The following is an 18,766-nucleotide window of genomic DNA, read 5'->3' as shown; positions in this document are numbered from 1 at the left end:
GAAAACGGCCCATGACCACAGAAAAGAAAGTGAGCGAGACTCGAACCAGCCAGTTCTTGATTGGCGGTTTTCGGGCGGAAAGAAACCGAATTTCAAATCGCAAATTGTGTTCTGGGTAGTTGGGCTCTCATATGTCATGTACAACTAAAAACCTCTGTGAGCATAAACACCCTGTCAGAGTCCCTTTAATAAACAATGTGGCTATTACTCGAGCAAATACAATAAAGTAAAAAGTAAATGAGAGGTTATGTATTTAAAGTAAAGTAGTAAGTACAGTGGGTGCAAGGGACTTGAAGTAACATACTATATATACAATACATTTCAAGGTAAAGTACAAGTAATTTTAATGGAAGCTTCCATGATGCCCTTTCATTCCCTAGAAGCTGTTTTTCAACTAGTACGCATTACTCAAGGGGTAATCGGAGGTGTATCAGTTTTTTACGGAAATGGCAGCAAATATTGTATAAAGTCAAGTCGCCAGAGTAGTTGATTTACTCTCGCTGACGAGCTATTTGGCACAACCAAATTGTAAGGCATCTATCCGTGCCGCTCTTATAGCCGCCATTACTTCATTTGGAGAAATGACAAGATGACGTCTCGAGAGAGCGCATTTTCACACGACGATACACCATTTTTTGTTTTCAAATTCGGGAAATGTAGCTTGAAGTCGGGAGTTTTCCTTTTCTCGGAAAGCACCAGAAAAATACTGTGGTAAAGTACAAGTACAAGTATAGAGATACTAGTTCAAGTAACATTCAAGTTTTCTAGACAGTAGTACCTACAGTAACACTGCTTGTTTATTTTTTTTACAGCAGAGCTGTTAAGGGCTAGTTTCCCCAGGATCGTGTCCACCGGATCAGAAATGATGACACTTAACTCTGGACAGCTACCGCCATATTCTGGACACAAAGAAACGCCAGTCTTTGGCGCAAATGACGCAGTTACTTGGCCTTTCTTGTGTCGTGTCTGTTCGCTCCCCGCGCCTTGTAGTGGTATTGTTGCAGTGGGGGGCTCGTGAAAATCTTTAGGGGGTTTTGGAATCTCCAAACCACTTTCTTACCTCCCCCCCCCCCCCCCCTTCTCTTCCTTCGCCACATTCTTCCCCCTCTTTACATATATCAGCTGATCTTCCAACACGTTACCTCTTTTTGTGCAGGTATAGGTAATTTTAGTGGCTCATGGGCACAAGAGCCCAATTTTAGTGGCACGTAGGCAGGTAGGTTAGAGCCCAATTTTAGTAGTTGATAGGCAAAACAACCAAAATTCGAAACTAATTTGTAATTTGAGTAGAAGTTACTTGGACAAAGTAATTAAAGTAAACTACTAATTATAGAAATAAAAATGTAATTGAAAGTTACTAAATTACTAAAAAAAGTAGTTAAACTACGGTAACTTGAGTAGAGTAGTTGAACTACATACAAGCCTGGCGCACTGTCACGAGACTCGTTCCAGGCAGCATGGTACAAACGAAGCCCCAAGCAGACTAGCCGACGACAATTTAATGGAACAGAGACATCTTAGGGTCGTTGCAATGCAGAGGTCGGGTAACTGCACGCAACACAGAATTCAAAGTGCACGTGAATGCACGGTGTGGTAACTTGGCCAGGCAAGAGGTACGTTCTCTGCTAGTGAGGTACAATTTTAGGGCGAGCACGACGACCCTGCTGCAATTACCAATCCGGAGGCAGTCTTCGTAAGACCCTGCAAGCAAAAAAAAAACAAAAAACGGTGCAGACGCGGCTTGGTCTACAGTTGCGCGAAAAAAACATGGTCGACACACTTTCCTTTGCTGACCAGTAAGCAAATCTGTAAAGCAGTGATACATTATCAAAAAGTATGTATGCTACTGCATTTCGTGATAACTTCAGCAACTAGATGCTCCTCAACTTAAATGAAGTAACTATGACCTAGGTAATCAGATGTTTGAACATGACGTAAGAGTTACCTTCACAAAATTATGCCGACGAACACAAAGTCACATGGGTTTAGTCTCATCAGCAACACAATGTGTTGTTAGTACAGTGCTTCGAATATTGTTGTGAGCAGGGTACTGAATCAAAATTAAACTGTACCAATGTCTTTACTAACCTAGAAAATGAACTGTAATTTAGTTACTTTTTCAGGATAACTTGAGCTTTGACATAGACTTGTAACTTAACAACAATTCAGGTCAAGTAAAAGTTATTTGACTTGTACCATAAGGTACCGGGAGTGTGCTCATGTTGTGAAAAGGGCTCACAACCCCAACTTCAAGACGTCCAAAATAAATAGGCAAAGGTCATATCAAGCGGCCAACCAGAAAACTTTCAAGCTCACTGAACTAGATAACTGAGGTGCTCTTATCGTGTCAGCTGCTTCTTCAAGAAGCCCATGCAAAATAGCAAAGCTTTATGCGTCTGCGTTGGCGTGAAGTGGAAAAGCTTCATGCTAGAGCACGGTCGCAAAGCAAGCTTGACAAGAGTGGCACGACAGCTTTAAGATTTTAAAGAGTTCCTACACCATTCCGTCGGATGAAGCAAAGGCCTACTGTGTCACGTGGCCTCCCTGCTTTTTTGCTCTTGGCCCTAACAAGGGCTCATCCCCTTTTCTGCTCTTGGCCCTAACAAGCACCAATCCCCATTTTTTCGCGTTTATTTGGGCACCTGCTCGGTGTTTTACAGTATGTGTAACTTCCCAGTTCTCACAAGAAGAGTCAAGTACGCTTTCATACTGTGGGCTGACACAACCAATTAGAATCTGTGCATCTTGTGGAATGGAAACATTAAAGGCAGACTATGCAGAGCGCAAGCTCGTCTGCTTCTTGCGTATGGGTTGCGGGGACGTCAGAACGCCGAGCTCCAATTGGCTCCTATGGGAAGGACAGAGGGTGGACTTCAAAGCATTGAAGTCTACCCCCTATCCTTCCAACCAGAGCCAATCAGCGCTCAACATTCGGACGTCACCGCAACCCACGTGCAAGAAGCAGACGAACTTGCACTCCACATAGTCACCGACAAAATGAAAACATCATTCACGGGGCTGTGGCAGGTGCACGAGTCCGCGGGGGATTATTTAGGTGTTTTCTTTCTCTTCCCTTTTTATTAGTAAACGTAGTTGTGAGTAGCGCTCTTTTCTGTCTTGTCCTTCTTCTTCCTACCCTGTGCGCTAAATACCTCAATATGAAAACAGCAGGGCATGCATTTAGAACGCTTGGCCTCCAGCACCCGGTCCGTGCTTTAAGCCATGCTCTGGCTGCATGCACTTTCGCAGTGCACAAGACGCCGAAGCATGGGTGAATGTAGGGAGCTCGCGCCGGGGACGGCGCAACTGAAGTTCCTTTCTGCCTTTCTCGCCCCGCCAGCAACCATAACTTTATCCTTTTGAAAAGGCAAGACATTTCCTTAGTTTGCTCTTCATTCAAATAGGTATCACCAGCTGGCTCCCCAGCTAGTCCTCCTCTTTCCCTCTTCTTGCCCAGGAGGAAAAGAAGGGTAAAATAGAGGAGCATATGGCACTAAGTCCTCTCTGATTGGAGGAAAGGGTATCAAGCTTTCAACAGGTACGGAGGTATTGACTGAAGGAATAAGAGAATGTAAGAGAGGAGGAGACAAGCAAAAGAAAAGCATGAAAGGATGTCAGCTTTTCAAGAAACACCAAACTCTCCCCCCAAGAAAACATTCAGTTGAATATTTTTGTTGCAGGTCTCGTTCCGAGCCTCACAACTTGCTTCTATTTCACGCTTATCTTTCGTGTCGACATTTAGAAGAGAAACACATTTGAGCCATACCTAGGCAAACCAGATATAAATGAGTGCAGATCTTCGCTTTGACAGAGTCAACACCCTGGAGTCAATACTGGATATGGCGACGCGACAATGCGAGGCAAAGATGGCGTCCTCACCTCTTCTTCTGGGCCTCTTTCTTTGCGGCAAGCTCGGCCTCGGCTTGGAGCTCCTGCTCGCTCTTCAGCTTCCGCCGAGGGACGAAGTTGAACGCCTTCGTCCAGTCCCCTGTAGTCTTCATCTCCAGGAGGATGTTCATCAGCGCGTTCAATGTCAGCGTCTTGGATGAGGATTTTCCCCACCTTAAAAGCGACGGAGCAACAAGTTTTGTACTCCCACAACCTACCGCATAGAATTTATTTTTCCTTTAGAGTTTTTTCAAGAGTTATTTTGAATTTAGAGATAATAAATGACATGCCGGGAAGGGCACAATCTGGTTATTCTATAAATGTGCTTAGTGTGTGTAGCTCCCCTTTGAAGGTGTTAGGACATGGGGTATCCAGATTTTCTTGGTTCTCAATCTCTCACCTAAGCAGAAATGTTTTCCTCTATTGCACGCAGAAATTAAACTAGTTCCAACACCTCTGGAAATAAGTTATATAAGACTATGTTTCATTAAGGGGTGCCCACCAACAACTTAGTGCCTCTCTTGAGATGAGCAACTTTCTACACTCAAGTAAAAACAATGTAAAAAAAAAAAAAATTTTTATGATTCTCTGTAATGGCGAATTAGAGCACAGCTCTTGAGGAGGAGGAGGAGAGAGTATGGTAGGGAGGGTCAAATGTGACCTTACGTGACGTCACGTGTGACGTCACAAGGGTAAAATTTTCTCACTAAATTTAGCAGAAAAATTACCCCACTACATTTAGCGGGAAGATTTTGCCCTCGTAATGTCACACGTGACATAATTATGGGAAACGTGCCATAACGCAATGCGCAGTTACACCGACGGCGACGCCGCTCAGGCTGGAAACAGGCGCCTAAGAGCTGCGCTCTAAAAGCAAAATTATTAAAAAAAGAATTGGTGCCGTGCAACAGAAAAATTTTGAAATTGTGTTTGAAGTTTAGTCACACGCCAACGGTATACGTTTGCTTCGAGGGTAAATTATTGAGGCATTCTGAATAGTGAGGGTGGTGTGACCAAAAAAATAACCTTATTACCTGAAATAGCCAGAACATGATGAAAACAAGAGTTAACAAAAATTATGCAGTCATGTTTCGGTAATACGGACCCCATTAATATGAACACCCCGCTATATGGACACCATTTTTGGGAACACAAACTGGGAAAATACGCACATTTTTGTCTCATTATGAACAAGTCACATTATGGACTCTTCCTTGCGGGGAAAGGAGGTGTCCATATTATCATTGAGGCATCACTATAATAGTGTCACAAGCAAAAACAGCACATCAATGCAAACCTGGAAATAAACATTTAATTGGGCAAACGTGTGCCCGCAATTCGACAAAGACGCCGCCGTACGTTCTGCGATGGTGACAAAACGGCGGCTGCCCCGGAACAGTGGGTCACCGTTGCTCTTACGCATGTGGCACGTGTGACCGAGCGGGGTTCGAACCACAATCCTCAGCGTGGCAGCTTGATGCATTAACAGCTCTGTCACGCATGCGGCCGTAGCATGTTTGCACTTTTAATGGATTACCATGTTTTTACTTGTGACTGCCCTACTCTGGTAAGCCAGCCAAACGTACTGTAAAATCCTGAAAGGGTGACGACACCCAATTGATGGCCCACCCCCATCTGTTGGCCAAATATCTATTTCAGTCATTCTGACAATAGATCGCCCATCCTCCGGAAATAGCGATTGCCGGAAATCAAAAACGCACAGGTAGACTTTTTTTTTTTGTTGTTGAAAGCCCCAATTCTTTTTACAAAGGGAAGAGGTCACATTTTTGAGGACTAGAGTGGTAGGGGGGCAAAACCCAACAAAAGGTCAAGGTTATTCTTTCGGCGCCCCCGCATCGAATAGTCCGAATTGATAACCGTATAGAAAAACTAGGTCGGAATGACCTGGCCATCTCATTCCTCAATCTGCCAGTCAACTGTGAAGACGTATCTCCTGTGGTCCCAGGATGAGGTCCAGCTACACCATCCAGAAGAAGGTGGATATTGTGGAGTGGCACTGCAAGAACGGAATCAACGTGAGCAAGAGTGCACGCCACTTCGAGGTTGACAGAAAGCGTGAACAGGAATGGAACATGAAATACCAAGTGCTCATGCAGCACTCCCATTTAAAGACTAAGCTAAAGGGAACGATGGGTATTGGATGAACAATCTTCAGTGAAGAAATTGACCCAGTCACTGTTTTCCTTTCCGGTTATCAATTCGAATGATCAGATGCGGGGGCACCAAAACAGCAACCTTGAACCTTTGTTGGGTTTTGCCCCCTTACCACTCTAGTCTTCAAAAATGTGACCTCTTCAGTGAAGAAATCAAACCCAGGGATCCTGGGTTCGAGCCCCACCCCTGCCCATTTCGATCTTCAGGAGCTTCGTACCGGTGTGCGGTCGGGTATCACTACAGTGAAACCCATTTATAACGAACAGCAGGAAATTCTACGGTCAGTTCGATATAGCAAAAAACATTTACAACGAACTTCCAAAATGAGTTCGTTGTAAGGCGAGAGCTTCTGCTTCTTTCTCATCTTTTCACTTCCACCTTGTAACAACGCGCTGTTAAGTTTTTCTTTTTTGTGTGTGCATGAGTGCAGAGTTTGTTCTTTTAGCTTATCTCCACATCTGAATCGCTTCTCTTCATGAGGAAACGCTTTGGGATGATTTTTTTTCTGTGCGTGCGTGCCGAGTGTTTTCCACTTCTGAATCGCTTCTGTTCGCTCAATTTTTTTCGCACCTTGAGTTTCTGGAATTTTCTTCTTTCCTATATACTTCTTTCTTGGGGGAAGGGACAGGCTAGAAGATGATTGTTTGCGCGTTTTTGGAAGCCTTCCTGGGGGGAAAAAGTTCGATATAGCCAATATGTTGTTCGTTATAAAACATACTTTTCACATGCATTTTTATTTAAATTTTCCGTGAGTTCGATATCGACAATAATTCGCTGTGCGTGGGTTCGTTCTAAACGGGTTTCACTGTACTGCATGAGCACGTTAAAGAACCCAGGTTAGCAGTTGTACTGTACTGGCAAAATTGTTCTTCTACAGTATAAACCAGTGTCACCCCTACTGGCAGACCGACCTTACGCTGTATAAACACTAAAATGTTTAATTCGACTTCAAAGAAATTGACGACACATTGATCGATTTCCTGGAGACTGAGAGATCAGCCGGTCGAGCCATCAGCAACCGACTTCTCCAAGAGCATGCACGAGAGCTAGCGGCACAGATGGGTCTGGGCAACTTTCAGGCATCGTGCCAGTACACTGCTTGCTGAAAAAAGCGCTACGATGTGTCCATACGGGTTAGGACAAACGAAAGTCAAAAGCTGCCTGCTGGCTACACTGAGGCGATTGCAGTCTTCAGAAAGGCTGCTTCAACTCTTCGCCGGGAGCATGATTATACGGATCAGAACATCGCCAATATGGACCAGAGTATGGTGCGAATGGACCGTCCAGCAATCAGAATGAACCACACTACCTGCAACTCAAGTATCCGAATCACCAGCACCGGCTGTGCCTGGCAAGGAATGACCGTGGCTTTGTGTGCAACGGCAGTGCGAGTCAAGCTTCTACCGTTGATCGTGCTTAAAGGCCGATGCACAACTTCGATTTTCTGCAGATAAGACAAACCTCTTAGCACTCCCCTCTCATTAGTTGTGAGGGGAGCGGAGTTCGGACAAGGTAAAAAGTGGAGACCATGATACCCCCGAGGGCACTATTTGCACTCAAGGTTCCAAATATGTTTTTTTTAAACTTCCTCTGCCGTAGATATAGGTAGCTACACGCTTAGAACTACGCAAGACAGAAACAGAAGCTATAAAGCCGCCCCACCATTAACCGTCCCTTCGAACTTGCAAAAGAAAAAAAAAAGCATGTCCAATTGTGGCGCCATCAGTTACTGTGGAGTCACACGAATTTCGTCTTGCTTCGAAGATGGCAAAGCCACTCCCCAATTTCAATGGTCAGGCAGTTAGGTACGCCCAGTGGGTGGACCATATTTATCCACCAGTTGCGTTTGAGGCTTGTTGAATTTAAGCTTTCTTACAGCATGCGCTTTCGTAAGTCAGTCAGTTCAAAGTTGTCAATTAATTTGTACTGGTATTCGTTTCAGAAAATGTGCAGGTCACATCATCTAGAAATGAATGAATGACCTCTGTCCTCCAAGAGTGAATACGCAGGGTCTAAGGACCGAACGTCAACGACATGAGAAGGCTCCTCGTGCTGGACCAGGTGCCGATTCGTAAAACTGAGGCTGCCCAAGAAGCTCTCTACACCAGGGACACAGACGTAGCCCTGATACCAGGCAGTTGCACATCAATACTGCAACCGGCCAATGTGTCGTGGATAAAACCGTTCAACGATGCATTGCGCAAGCGTTGGGCCGTGTTCCCCCGTGCGGGCGAGCTGACCCCCAAGGGAAATCCAAAGAGGCCGTCTAGGTAGAGCATCATAGACTTTGTGGCAGAGGTTTGGGCCTCCATGTCCGAGGACAAGGAGCGGCGATCCTTCAAGAGGTGCGGCATTTCAACGAGCCTCGATGGAACGGAGGACGGTGAACTCAATGACCGTTTGGCGTCGGTGGACGATGCGGCAGAGGCAGGACCCGGGAAGCACAAGAGTCTGGTGGACGAGGCCTTGGACTTGATTTTTGACAGCGGCAGTGATGGTTCCTTCAATGGATTTAGCAAAGAGGATTAGCGAGAATAAAAGGCACAAAGAAACCTGCCATTTCTCGTAAGTTCCGTTGTTTTTGGAGTTGACTACAGAAACATGGCCCACTCCCCTTTTTGCTACAATTATCCCTGGCAAAAGGGTGGGCACCCTTTCGGGATTTTACGGTAGTCATCTTTCATGTGACTTGTCAGAGATTTGCTGCGTAACTGTGCCACAATCCATTAATACAAACTGAGCTTCTTTTCTTCAACTTAAGGGGGGACATGGCCTCGGAATTAAAATTTTTCAGAAAAAAACATTTTTTCAAAAATGATATGTTTATGTTTATTAACTTCCAAAGAATGGTTTCAGAAACTTTCATCTATAAACATGCACGATATATCTCACAATAAATTATTTTCGACATGTCGGCAGCCCTCCGAGTCAGCAGGGAGCAAGTTTTTTACATGTTTTATTTAGCGCTGCTTCATACACATTTAACATAGCCAGAATATCTCGCCCTTATTAGAAGTGCCATTTACTCCAGATTTAGCCCGTAGAAGCTTTCCAAGTTTACACGTATCAATGACCAGGAGGATGCAATACATCCAAACAGAAAAAATTCTGAAAATTTGGTATGGGCAATATTATTAGTTGAGACCTAAAACAGGGTTTACAATTGGTCCTTCCCGGTGACGTGATATTGTGTCATCTTCAGTAACACCCTTTCACAGTATCTTCCACTTCAGATCCTATTCCTGCTTTGCTGCTCTTCCTTAGTGTGATTTACCTTATAGTTCTTGCCAGTTTATCTGTCAGAGAATGCCTGCTACAAAAGCTAGCATGCCTACAAACAATGCAAACTGGTAGCTATTGCCAGGGGAACAAGGAAGTCTCAAAGAGGAAGGTGGTAACAATGCGCCAGGTGAATTTCGCCTGCCTCGGACTCGTAGAAAATAAAGAAACCTAAGGTTGAAACTTCAAATGCATTTTTCTCAGTTTCACTTTTTGAAAGGAAATGTGGTATGAGGAAATGTATCATTGGACATTTTGAAAGTGTGAAGATTTCATTCAGTGGTGTCCTTAACTGAAATTTCCCGAGGAACAAGTTAAGGTACTCATAATCTGAAAAAGCTAAATTCTTCGTAACAAAATTTGATTATTTTAAAATGCAGAAATTTGTTAAAATCGTTTGCTCTTTTTGGGTGTTATTGTTTTTCTCTAGAATTACATTTTCTACAATTAATTGTTACCTTAACTTACACTATGGGTATTCTACTTCACATTAAACCAAACATTTTGTGAATTTCAATTATTATTTTTCTTAAATACATTTCCTAATAAAGTAACTTTTTTTTGGAGCTTGCTAAGCATAGTATGTGGTAGAATTGGCCTATAAGGCTGAAACTTTAGATGTCATCAATCCTAATGGGGTTCAATTCACCCTGAAAGTTTGAATCACTTTGAGACAATCGTTCAAAAGTTGACCCTCCCAGGCCATGTCCCCCCTTAATAAGTATTGTGCTATTCTTGACGGAGCCAACAAGTTCTCTTCCAATATTGTCTCACTTCAATTAGAAGAACGAGTTTTGGCTTGTTCAATTCCTGGTCATGGGCAAACGTTCGGTATTCACTAAGTACCGTAAACGACTTATTTTTCGTGGGCCCCATATTTCGCGGTTTAGTTCAAAGCTGAAGTTTTGAAATAATTCGTGGGTTCTCATTTTCGCAACGCGGTGGGATCTTAAAAAAATGACCGGATCTCCACGTGGTGAATGATGTTGATTGGGGCAAAGCTCTGGTGGTGCTGATGATACTGATTTTATTGTTCATAGGTAGTGCTGGTGGTGCTGATATTTCTTTTTATAGCTCATAGGTAGTGCTAAGTTCCGGGTTGCGTTTCAACTTCATTATTATTGCTTTATGGTCAGTGAAAGGCAGAGTCAGTGGTTCTTCCAGCGGATCAGCTTGGATCCGCTAGAAGCCGTGGGAACGCATCTCCACCGCTTAAGTCAACGGTCCATGTCAGAAAGAGAATGTGTGGTATGGAATGTGGTTATATACGCATTTGAGCATTTGACCGCAGCGCCCTCTCGTCTATAAACGCTGAGCCAATGAATGCAAAGTTTAACGCAATTATATACGCATTTGACCGCAGCGCCCTCTCCTGTATAGATGTTGAGCGGCTACATGCAACGTTTCATACATGACATCCCCAGCTCTTGAGTTACTACCGCATCTCAGAGCCACCTACTCGTCCCGCAGCAGTGGCCGAGTGGTTAAGGCGATGGACTAGAAGTCCATTCAGGTCTCCCCGCACAGGTTCGAATCCTGTCGACTGCGCAAACATTTTGTCTTTTTATGTGAGCACGGACGGACGGACGGACAAGGCTAGACCATAAGGAGCTTCGCCCCTAATATAGATTCTAAAGTGTTTACATTTTATGCAAATTGTTCGCGGGACCAGGGGGATCGGTGGCCGAGTGGGCTAAAGCGCACACCCAGCTCGACGCGTGTAGAGCGAAAGCTTGCGCTGCAGAACCCAGGGATTCTGGGTTCTGCCCGTTTCGATCTGGATGAGCATCGTACCGGCGTGCGGTCATGTATCACTACTGCCTGGTGCACCTTAAAGACCCCAGGCTAACGGTTGTACCGCACTGGCTAAATTGCTGATCTACACCTGAGACACCAAACGCCCACCGAGGCAGACTAAATTCCTGCTGTATAAACATACACAAAACAATTTGCTTTTGTTTTTGTTTTCGCGGGACCTATTTTTCGCAAATTATAGGCGATTTGCGAAATTCGCAAAAATTAAGTCGTTTGCAGTATATAAAACGGGGCTTTAGGAAATGTAAGCCCCCCACCCCCCAAAACAACAACAAAAAATGGGTCAATGTTCTCTTTTTACATTTAAAGAGAGTTGACAGGAATCTCGCCTAGTTCTTGAGAGCTCAGACACGAGTAGAAAATGCACCCTTCAAATGGTCATTCTACAAAAAGGCTGGTGACAGAAGAATTCAATGGGAGAGGGAAATGCCAGACTGAAAGGGCGCAATAAGAAGGCCCGCATAATCCACTCACTGGAGGTAGTTTTCGAGAGGCAGCTTTGCAACCCTGATGCCATCCCGCTTCGCCTTGGCCAAGGAGAGAGGCTTTTGGGTGCTCTTGTCCACAAGGGCTCCTGGGCAGTTCACGAAAAACACACTGCATACAGAGGTCGGAAACATTACCGAGCAGTGGCGTACCAACTTGTGTTTGAGTGGAGAGGCAAGCCAGACACCCCCCCCCCCCCCGAGGGCCGGTGCCCTTGTTATCCCCTGTGCGCCGCCGGCCAGTGTTTGCCCTGCCCATGGCGGCTGTTTCAGGGGGCAAAACATACGCCTTGCCCCCCCTACTCTGAGAACTCTGGGGGGGGGGGGGGGGGGGGGGGGGGGGGGGCAAGCGCCTCCCTTGCCCCCCCGGTTGGTACGCCCACGTTACCGAGGGACCTTAACACAGCTTCAATATGCTATGCCCACTGCAATTCGTTACCAGAAGGTGGACCAAGGTGATTGGGGCGTTACTGGCAATGGCTGTCAACCTGGAAGGCCATAAATCAGTGCATCTAGAAGTCAGATGGACGTACTGGTCATTTTCATGGCATGTTTTCTACCCTACTTTCACAGCATTTTCCTTTAGACCACAAGTGCTGCAAAAATCCAGTTCGCTTGAGAAAGTTAGTAAGTGAACCTGCCAAGCGACCTTTCTAATCTGACTGCTGGGTGCCGTTGATTTCACAGAAGTCGCCAATAGGATCTTCTCCAGTCTCTCCCAACTTCACGAAAAGTGGATAAGAAGTAACCACGTAGCTAAACTTACTGTTTTGGCGGAATATTTCTCCTATGTCGACTCTGGACTATCAACTCCCAATGGAGGTTGTGACAGCTAAGAGGAACGCATGGCATATGCTATTATCAGCATGCATGCTTCACTTTACATTTTTCATCTGTTCAGCTCAGCCTTAAACACATCCTTGCTCTTTTACTAGCCTTCCCTTCAATACAAAGGGTCTTTAAAAACCCAAAACGATGCAAAGTATGAAAGAGTGGCCACATATCCATGTCTTTGCCAACTACCTTTCTTAGAGATGAATAATGACATAACTCACTAGTAGAGCAATTTTCAAAATGTGAGATGTTCCAGATTGGATTAATATCTATGCCTGTAATCACCTTACCCAAGTAACAAAGAAATTGCACCTACAGCCTCTTCACACTTAATTTTGTTTAAAATATTGAAGCTATTGAAGTTGACAAAATATTGAAGTTGACAAGGGTTGTCCGCCGCGGCTCTAGACTAGGGCCAGTGAACGTTCGAAGGGTACTTCATTCCACAGCATCTATGAAAAATTGGAGAATCAAGGCTTCTGATTGTTGCAATTGACGGCACGAGACGTCGGCTCCTGCGAGATTTGACGTTGCCGCTTCAGGACCCCATTTTTATGCGTGGGCGGCGTAGAACGCTGAACACATTGGCCAAAGAGGCGTTCCAGGAACCGAAGCTATAGACTCAAGCAGCCAATGAGTAAGCTCATTGGATTCTAGCTAAAGCTTTCAATATCAAATAATTTGTAGCTTAGCTCGCAAGACGAGAACGGCAGATTGTTCGTCGTCCACCAGCGAGCGAGCCTCGACTGCCCCACCTCAAGCATTCGATGGTGGCATTGTGAGGGAGTTCGGAAACAAAGCTTAGGAGTACTCTGGGAACACATTTAGTGATTTGAGTCCACATTGTGTGAAGTCGAACATACCGACGATGTAGATGGCGTCGTGGTCGTACGACAGCGTCTGCTTCGCGTCAGGGGTCAGGTATACCAGCCGCTCTCTGGGGTACAGGTCCAGGTAGCTCTTCTCCGTCGTCGTGATCAGGCAGTTGGGCTGCTCCAGGTGCGGCAGCGCGCCCAGCAGCTTCCTCTTGTACTGGCCGCCCTCCTCGACGTTGCAGAAGACAAGGTTGAACGGGTCCGGGTGAGTGCGGTTGGCTGCGTACGCCTCCTGCAGTTGGTCGGCGGCGTTCACGATCTCCCGCTTCGTCATCTCGCTCTCGTAGTCAAGGTCGTAAACAAGCGTCTGTCCAAACATGGCGGAGTACATCTGGCGGTAGTTGTAGAAGCGCGACATGGAGGGGTCGCGGATGAACAGGAAGATGGTGTTCTCGGGGCCGTACTGGATGTGGTTGATGGTGCCGTCCTCTAAAGCGCGTTTCCGTTTTTCCTCTTTCGCGGCTTCGCGCTCGAGACGGCGGCGCTCCCTAAGCCGTTTGGCCGCCAGCTCCGCCATCTCGGTCTTGAACAGGTAGTTGAAGTAGCGGGAGCGAGCCATCGTCGAGCGTAGTGCCAAGAGTTCGGTCATCTCCTTGACGGTGAGTTTCGATGGCACGCGGCCGACCGTGTCTCGGCTGTTGACGTACTCGAGCAGGATCAGGTGGATCTTTTTGCGGTTCTCTTCCGATGTGGCGAGTTCCTCGAAGTCGTCCACGCTCATCTCGACCTCGGACCCTGGAGACGTGTCGACGGACGAGCCGTGCTTTGGACGATCGGCGATGTTTAGGTTGCGCACTGACAGTCTCGAACTCACGGCGAGCATTGGGGTGTCCAGTTTTTGCACGACTGTAGATGGGTGTTGGCGGAGCAGAGCACGGCAGTGGCCGGACAGGCGCATCAACTTCTGCAGGTGCCTCGACATGGCTAGAAAGCGGTCACGGGTGAATGAAAAAGACGGGGTGCTCACGTTTCGACCTCACCAGCGTAGCCACGGTTAACGAAACAACGGCAGTTTGTGCCGTCAAAACAGCAGCCCATTTGGTTTGAACCCAACCTGCAGTTGCGAAGCAAGTGACCTTGGTGTTGCACACATTGTAACCACTCTACACCATTCGTGCGCTTTTACGACATAACGCCCGTCTCGTACATTCACCGCATTCACTGTGACACGAATGGAAGTCGGCAGAGACTAAAAAGGAAAATTATAGTATAATTAAAACAAGTCGATGATCGCTGCCGCACACTAATGGCCAAAGCACATGTGCGACCTGAGCGGCGATACAAACCTTGGATTGGATTGGATAATTCTCACCTATCTGATAACTTTCTGTTGCGGAAAATTTCGGCGCCTGCACGTAACGATCTAGTTTTCATCAAAGGTCTATTTCACGGGTCAATTTTATGTTGTAAAAGTAGAAAACGTAGCTTTCTTTCTGAAAAAAAAAAGAAAAGAAATATGGCCAGAAAGATTGCCAGGGTCAACAGCGGACGGTGACGCAGACGTCTTCGAAAACTTGAAGCGTGTCCCATCCAAGGAGGTTAGTCCCATCACGGCAAAATGCAACGCAGTGCAGATTGGGAACTAGTTGGCCACTCAGTTTCGGTTTCGATTGAGGAGCTTCAATTCCTGCTATCGCGCCGTGACCGAATGCACCGCTTGCGTTGTCGATTGTGCGACTTCACACGAATGTACAATACTCTAAGCATTCTCGAGCGATAGAAGGAAGACCGGGGCACTTTTCTTGGTTCCCGACATGCCGGATATTGTGCCTGTACAAATTTAGACGTGACTTAGTCCCCTAACCCACGATTGTATCTTAGAACTCATTCTCAATATCACGTTTAGTACCAGTGAACCACAATTGAAATTTGGTCACTTTAAACTTTACACTTTTTTTTTTTTTTTTTTTTTTTTTTTTTTTTTTTTACAGCGGAGCTGTTAAAGGGGCTTTGCAATCATATTTAAGCGTCTACCTTTTTTGGCGTTTCCACGTCTCTTGGGGTTCGGGCAAGCCAGTGGGCACGGAGAGAGTAACTAGATATCAGTGCGTCATATTTTAACCGGACGACGCGGAAACCTCTTCCACCGACGAGCTCGACCCGCGGTACCGAAAGCGCGCAAAATGTGACGTCTTTGGTCCTGGACTTACTACTGGTCAGAGCCGCTAAAAGCTTCTTTTTAGTCGAAATACAATATATAAGTGGCGCGAACCGTTTCAATTATTTATAAAAGTAGTTTTTGTTCAGTATTTTAGATAAAAAAAAAAAAGAAACGAATGCAGTTCATAACGTACGGAAACAAGAAACGACCGGTCGACATACCCGCCACCAAGCGGTGGAAAAGGCGGCGCATACTAGAAAGGGTAAAGTGAACTAGAGGAGGGGTAGTGGGATCTGGCGCCGACACGGAAAGGTCCCGGATGTATGCGGCAGCGCTGCGGTCGTATGGGAAGGAGGATCCGACCGGCTCCGAGCCTTCCCAAGGCCGTCGGCGAGATGCTTTGTCTTGCGGTTTGCCCGTTTCGCGGTATGGCAGCGCAAAGTGGCTCCCACTCTGAACTCATCTTTACCCCGTGTTTGCTGTCGTTAGTGGCCAATGAAGTGTCATGCCGAATTAGTGTTTAATCACGCAGCAAAGGCAACGAGAGCCGCTCTGGCTGCCCGCTGCATACAGCGTGTTCAGAACATGCTTTAGTGGCGCCCTCTCGCGCCGTCGACACGGAATGCGGCAGCTGTGAGCGCTCGCGATGAGCTCACTACCCCTCCTCTAGTTCACGGCCGCTCAAGCAACCAAGGACGTCATGAGGGACGTTATTTTTTGCTTGTTTTTGTAATTTTGATTTGCCTATAACTTTTAAAATAAAGCGAATTTCAAGAAAATAAAAGTTACACTAAGTTACTACGTTCAGTGCGCTCAGGTTTGGTGCAAATTAAAAATTAGTAAAAAACTGCTTGCAGGGCCCCTTTAAAGGGGCAGTGCAACGATTTTCAGACTTTGGCCAGTTAAGTGCGGAAGTTAATCTGCGTCACCTATGGAACGAAAAACCGAAAGCCGCATTTCTTTGCGAGCGCTAGTTCTTATTTAAAAAAATTGAACAAATCGAAGGTCGAAGAGCCTCTCAACTCTCCACGCCGACTTTCGAGTGACGTCTCTGGGGGTTCACGTGGTTTCCCCCTGGGCCCTCTCTTCAGAGACCCCAGCCGCTTCCTCCGCGATTGTCGACTTCCAAAGGATTAGCCTCGTCGAAGGTCGCGGCGAGCGATGGACACAAAGGACGGTTCTCTATGGGGCTGACGGCGAGTGTAGCAGCGGAGGGGGACAGGGTTTGTTGACTTCCGCGTATCCCCCAGAGACGCCGTCATTTTAGTTCCCGTAGCCGCCACCGGCGGCTGCAGATCGGCAAATAATTCGTTTTTTGCCTTGCGATTACGCAGCAGAATAGCCGTTTTTTGGGGAAAGGTGACGCGTTTTTGGTCACTTGGGCTTGTATGAACAATATAAAAAATGCAAACTGGCAATTCTTTCAACATTAAAACCGTTGCACTGCCCCTTTAAGGGCTAGGTTCTTCAGGAACGTGTCCGGTACCAAAGAAATGTCGACACAAACCTACACGAACCTAGGGAGGAACCTCTGGACAGCTACCGCCATCTATGAGCGTCGGCGGCAACCAGTCTGGTTGCCGCCGTCGCTCATAGATGGCGGAAACCTTTCCAGCTATCATAGAAGAATGGATAGTTGGGCGAGTTTGTGGGAATTTATTGCAGGAAACAGCGCGCAAAACAGACGAGGACGAAAAAACACACGAGATAAGCGGAGCGTACGTCACGTGTGTTTCTTTGTCCTCGTCTGTCTTGCGCGCTTTCCTACGCTCTTTTCAGTTTCGGTTTGGACTCACGAAGGGTCGGCCGCGTGCCCTTTCATCGCGAAAAGAAGACCGGGTACGGTAGGAGCGGCGACGTAATTTAGCTAATTTACCTAATGGGCACCCAAGCCGAAGAGGTGTTCAACTCGTTCACACTCAGCGACGCTGAAAAGGAGGACTTCGAAGTGGTCCTGAGCAAGTTCGACACCTACTCCCTTTCCCGTCGGAACATTGTCTTCGAAAGGGCGCGCTTCAACACCCAGATTCAGCAGGACGCTGAGTCGGTTGAAGACTTCGTCACGGCATTGCATGTGCTAGCAGACACCTGTAATTACGGGATCCTTCGGGAAGAACTCGTCCGAGATAGACTCGTCCTTGGCTTTAGAAAAAGAAAGGTGTCTCAAAGGCTGAAACTCGACGCAGACCTAAACCTTCTGAAAGCACTGACCGTTGCACGCCAATACGAGACTGTTCGTCAGCAACAGGCACAAATGCACAACGGACAAGCACAAAAACTCATCATAGACAATGTGCAAGCCGGGAAAAGCCAAGCGTTCACGCGAAAGAATCCAGGTAAAAGTCCCGTGGACCATCAAGCCTTTCAACGTCAAAAACTGCAAAAGCCTCAAGCGGCAAGAAGCAGACAGGATCTTGCGGATGGTGTGGCCGCGAACGTCATTCTAAAAGTGCGCGTCCAGCAAAGGATGCTTCTTGCAGGAAATGCACAAAGAAAGGACACTTCGCCACCGTTTGCCGTTTGACACCAACTGTCCGCAGCGTTCAAGAAGAACCAGGTTTTCTGGGCCTCGCAGAGAACGAAAACTCTTCAATATGGGACGGGGCTGTGATCGTCAATAGCAAGGAAGTTGTGCTCAAGGTCGACACAGGAGCGGCTGAAACCGTACTTCCCGAAGACCTGTTCCACATCTTGTTTAAAAAGATACAGCTGCAACCAGCGAGACGCCCCCTCAACAGCCCCAACGGTAAACCACTCATCGTTGTGGGCATGGTGGAGATGAAGATGATCGACTCTCAGGGGACGAGATAGTCTCGAAGATGTGTACATACTCCGAAGTCCTTTTGGGGAAACCTGCCATTGAAAACCTAGACGTTCTCAGCGAACTTGCAGCACGGGTCAGCGTCATCGAAAAAGAAAACGTCGAGTCCAAATATTCGAACCTCTTTAGTAGTCTCGGATCCCTGAAAGAAGAATACGACGACGCCAAACCGTTCCCCTCGATGGGTACCCCTGCCTCTCTACGAGAATACAATGCAGGAACTCGCTCGTATGCAGAGCGAAGGAGTGATCTCACCGGTTGCTGAGCCAACATCTAGGTGCGCGCCATTGGTGGTTGTGCCTAAACCATCTGGAGCACTCCGCATCTGCGTCAACTACACGGAACTGAACAAATTCATTTTGCGAGAATGACACCCGATCCCCGCCGTGGAGCACAGGTTGGGCATGCTTCAAGGAGCGAAGTTTTTTTCCAATATGGACGTTAATTCATGATTTTAGAAAAACCCTATCTGCGAAAATAGCAGAATCCTTAC

At 46.6% G+C, this 18,766-nt stretch overlaps 1 protein-coding gene across 1 annotated transcript; it reads right to left on the bottom strand.

The window, feature by feature from the left end:
- Window positions 1-1,481: 1,481 nt before the first annotated feature.
- LOC8023738 (mitochondrial ribonuclease P protein 1 homolog) lies at window positions 1,482-14,901 on the bottom strand. The gene is made up of 4 exons (XM_029982830.3): window positions 13,340-14,901; window positions 11,632-11,731; window positions 3,880-4,062; window positions 1,482-1,701 (listed from the first exon to the last, which is right to left on the bottom strand). Exons 1-4 carry the CDS (start codon window positions 14,271-14,273, stop codon window positions 1,671-1,673), a joined length of 1,248 nt encoding a protein of 415 aa, XP_029838690.2. The 5' UTR covers window positions 14,274-14,901; the 3' UTR covers window positions 1,482-1,670.
- Window positions 14,902-18,766: the final 3,865 nt, after the last annotated feature.

This window comes from Ixodes scapularis, unplaced genomic scaffold (genome assembly GCF_016920785.2).
Source record: "Ixodes scapularis isolate PalLabHiFi unplaced genomic scaffold, ASM1692078v2 PGA_scaffold8__174_contigs__length_109621045, whole genome shotgun sequence".
Classification (NCBI taxonomy): Eukaryota; Metazoa; Arthropoda; class Arachnida; order Ixodida; family Ixodidae; genus Ixodes; species Ixodes scapularis.
The sequence above is the reverse complement of the archived record's forward strand: the minus strand, read 5'-3'. Positions and strand labels throughout refer to the sequence as shown.